General features: G+C 42.8%; 1 protein-coding gene across 1 annotated transcript; it reads right to left on the reverse strand.

Moving 5' to 3' along the window:
- Positions 1-571: 571 nt before the first annotated feature.
- LOC106821524 (fatty acid synthase-like) lies at positions 572-3,022 on the reverse strand. Its single transcript, XM_014826374.1, has 4 exons — positions 2,788-3,022; positions 2,433-2,546; positions 1,683-1,928; positions 572-1,168 (listed from the first exon to the last, which is right to left on the reverse strand). The coding sequence occupies exons 1-4, from the start codon at positions 2,938-2,940 to the stop codon at positions 1,139-1,141; spliced, it is 543 nt and encodes a 180-aa protein (XP_014681860.1). The 5' UTR covers positions 2,941-3,022; the 3' UTR covers positions 572-1,138.
- Between the last annotated feature and the right edge of the window lie 526 nt (positions 3,023-3,548).

A 3,548-nucleotide genomic window follows, 5' to 3' on the forward strand; every position in this document is an offset into this window, starting at 1 on the left:
CGTGAAACATTAACAATGGAAGTTGTACATAAGGAAATGCTATCTAATGGCTTTGGTCGAAATAACCATTCAGCGTCAAATTTCACAGACACTGTCGATAAGATTTTCGTCAAGCTAAAGACGAAATATTTGGAGCATACATCCTGACTCTTTAGGAAAACAGTTTATAAAAATACTATAAATAGTTCATAATATATATATACATATGTATATATATATATGTATATATATATATATTATATATATATAATCATACTTTGTGTCGCGTGATTTTGTGTAAATTTGCTGTTTGTTTCTCCCGATGTGTGTGTGTGTGTTGTGTGTGTGTGTGTGTGATGTTGGTGTGTAGTGTGTTGTGGGTGTGTGTGTGTGTGTGTTGTGCTGGGTGTGTGTGGGTGTGTCGTCGCCAGCGGGAGCCGCTGTTGGCCTGTGTGTGTGCGTGCGTACGGGCGTGCGTGCGTATGTATGAGTGTAGGTGTAACCATGAGTTTGATCATGAGTATATGTATATAACAACACAACTAGCTGCGTAATATATACAATATATAAACAGAGAAAGGAAAACATGGGGTTAACGTGTAGGGTACATGCTTCTCCTCGGCTCTTGTATGCTTATATTTTTTTTACATTTTTTAAAAGCCGGTCAATGACAAGATTTCGCAGCACATTAGCTAAGGAATGAGATGCTGCCGCGGTGCTGAGACAGAGTGCACTAGCTGATATAGGATTATACTTAATAACTTAATTACGAGCGAACAGCAAGCATTTCCACGCATTTAGAACTCGCAGCTAATTTTACATTAACTTTAATTTAAGTCATAACGATCACAATCGAAAATACTCTACATCATGCGCGCTTTTTATTTCATCGTGCTTGGACTGACGAATGGAACATTACACAAAATAATCGTTATTCATCGAAAATCTAATCAATTATGCGCCTAGTCTCTCCATTAACAGAAATTGCGAGCGTGATGTATATTGTCTTGCACATCCTTCGCGAACGTTAGCGCCATCGGTAATAGGTTTCCGGTGATTATTATTATATTAGACACTGGAATTCGCATAAAATGACGGCTGTCACAATGGCGTGGATGTGCGTGCTTAATTAGCTTCTTGTCCTCCATTGCGGCAACACTTATCGCTCGTACAACAGCTCTTCTGCTTCCTGCGAAATGTAAAATAAGAGAACAAACATTTTACATGCGTATCTCAATCAAAGCATCGAAAATCAGAACACAAATCAAATTCCAGACCGGCCTGATAAAAGTGCGATATGATTCTGAAGAAAAGTGAAAGATACGAAAGAAAATGTTCACAGCTGAATAGTACGTTCATCAGTATCGATGCGTGCGCGCAAGCCACGAGGCATCAATGTGATCTACCTACAAACCTACCTACAAACTGTAGAAACTGTACTATGAACCAATAGAAACACGCGAGGAGCAGCGGTTACAGCGACATTGCTTTTCAGTATCGACATTACGAAAATCGCACAACAGAAGGGACAGAGGACGTGGATGACTTGGAACCGATAGAAGATCAACGTTCATATAAGGCACGATGTGTGAGAAATTCCAGAGTTCCCGTCTCATTTTATTTGATCTTATTTTATTTTATTTGGTTTGATTTCGTATTATCATCTGGTCGTGCAGCATGACGTCACCAGGATCAACACTCACGAGCGAGGAGCAGACGCTGTCTGGTGAGCACTTGTCCAGGCTGGACAGGAAGAAGCGACGGTTGTCCTTTGCTGCGGGATCCATCAGCGGCACTACGGTGATGTGGGGCCCTCCTCCACCACCACCACCAGAGCCCCCGTCTCCTCCTGCGCTCATGCTTTTCATGAATCCTTCAGCCGACACTTCCATCAAGATGGCGCCCGACGGTATCCGTGCCAACGCCTGACGCAGACGCGAAGGCTCCACCTGTATCACGTGACAGTATTAATGGCATGTGGACTTGACAGTACCGAGTGACAGTGTAACAATGTGACAGTACCGAGAAACAGTGTAAGAACGTGGTTGTAAACGCTGACAGAACATTGCATGCATAACATGTTCGGTGTAATGCGACCAATGCGCGCATGAACGCACACACACGCAGCCGCACGCATGCACGTGTACACACATGCTCATGAATCACGTAATCGTGCGCGCACATACATACATGCACACACACACGCACACACACACACACACGCACGCCCCCCCACACACACATACACACACACACACACACACACACACACACACACACACACACACACACACACACACACACGCGCATGCATGAGTACACGCAGACACGCTCATGCAGCCTGATATAGACGCACAAAATGTCATCATATCTCACTCATAAGTAATCTACAGACATAGAATAACAACAGAGAATGAGCGACAACAATGTGTGAAATAGCGAGCTATTCTTACGAGATTTGTCAATACGTAGTCCGGTGAGCAGAGGCGACCTCTGGTGTCCCACTCCTCCTCGGACCACACTGTGCTAATCCACCGATGGGATGCCCGCCGTGGGCTCGGAATCACCTACGAAAAATTCCAAACAACGCCCATGATTAGCGTAAAGACACTTGCGCGAACATGCACGTGCTTCTCTGCTGACACTCCGATATTTTTTATGCCTTCGAATTCTATCAGCTTATCATGATTTCCTCCCGTTAATTCTTCGTCTTTCCTTCTTCTTCTACTCACCAAATTATAGACGATGCAATGAGCTTTAGTTGTGTTAACTAATTCTTCCTTGTGTTAACCTGTCATTCAGCCTCACCTCCTGTAGTGCCTTCTTTAACCCAGGCAGCGCTGGGGCCATCACATCAATGTTGTGTGCACCCATGTTAGGTCCCATCTGTCTGACAAAGACGCCCTGTGACGTTAATGCTTCGACTGCCTTCTCAAACTCGGCTGGACGCCCTGAGATCATCGTTGACCGATCGCTGACCTCTATGATAGGATTCACACCAGGTGGCAGGTCGAAAGCTTTCACAGCTTCCCATGGTAGTCCTTAATGAAAAGAAATATATAGTTAATCCTCTATAGGCCTATACCGATCGTGCAGATATTAGTCCGGCTGCATGAATACATTTGTTAATTTGTTCGTTTTTTATGTGAAAAAACTAGGGGGCCGTTGTCAGAAACATCGTAAATTTAATGCTAATGTTAATGCTACGATAACACTTACGACTAATGTTAATGTTACGAGAGTAACGTTGACAGAAACACATCGTAGCTACGAGCAAACTCACGATAGCAGGAACTTCATAATTTCATGTCACAAGGCTGCTGATTGGATGAGAATCGATCACAAAATTCAAATTCATACACATTTATTGTACATCACAGTAATTTATGCATATTATGATGGCTAACCACATATAAATAATATTTGATGAAAAATGACGTGGTCATGAATTTATTCTGCACAACAAGACAAATTGTTATTGCTACTATTACATAAGACTGCTATTATTAACCGATTATCCGATTATAATCGATTATCGATCGGTTAAGGGAAACCGATAATCGATTATA

Source organism: Priapulus caudatus, unplaced genomic scaffold, assembly GCF_000485595.1.
Source record: "Priapulus caudatus unplaced genomic scaffold, Priapulus_caudatus-5.0.1 Scaffold76, whole genome shotgun sequence".
In the NCBI taxonomy this organism is placed as follows: domain Eukaryota; kingdom Metazoa; phylum Priapulida; class Priapulimorpha; order Priapulimorphida; family Priapulidae; genus Priapulus; species Priapulus caudatus.

Coding starts and splice junctions, on each gene's coding strand:
- LOC106821524 (XM_014826374.1), bottom strand. CDS start 2,940: ATGATCTCAGGGCGTCCAGCCGAGTTTGAGAAGGCAGTCGAAGCATTA. Junction 1,929..2,432: donor ACTACGTATTGACAAATCTC/GTAAGAATAGCT, acceptor CACGTGATACAG/GTGGAGCCTTCGCGTCTGCG. Junction 1,169..1,682: donor ACAGCGTCTGCTCCTCGCTC/GTGAGTGTTGAT, acceptor TACATTTCGCAG/GAAGCAGAAGAGCTGTTGTA.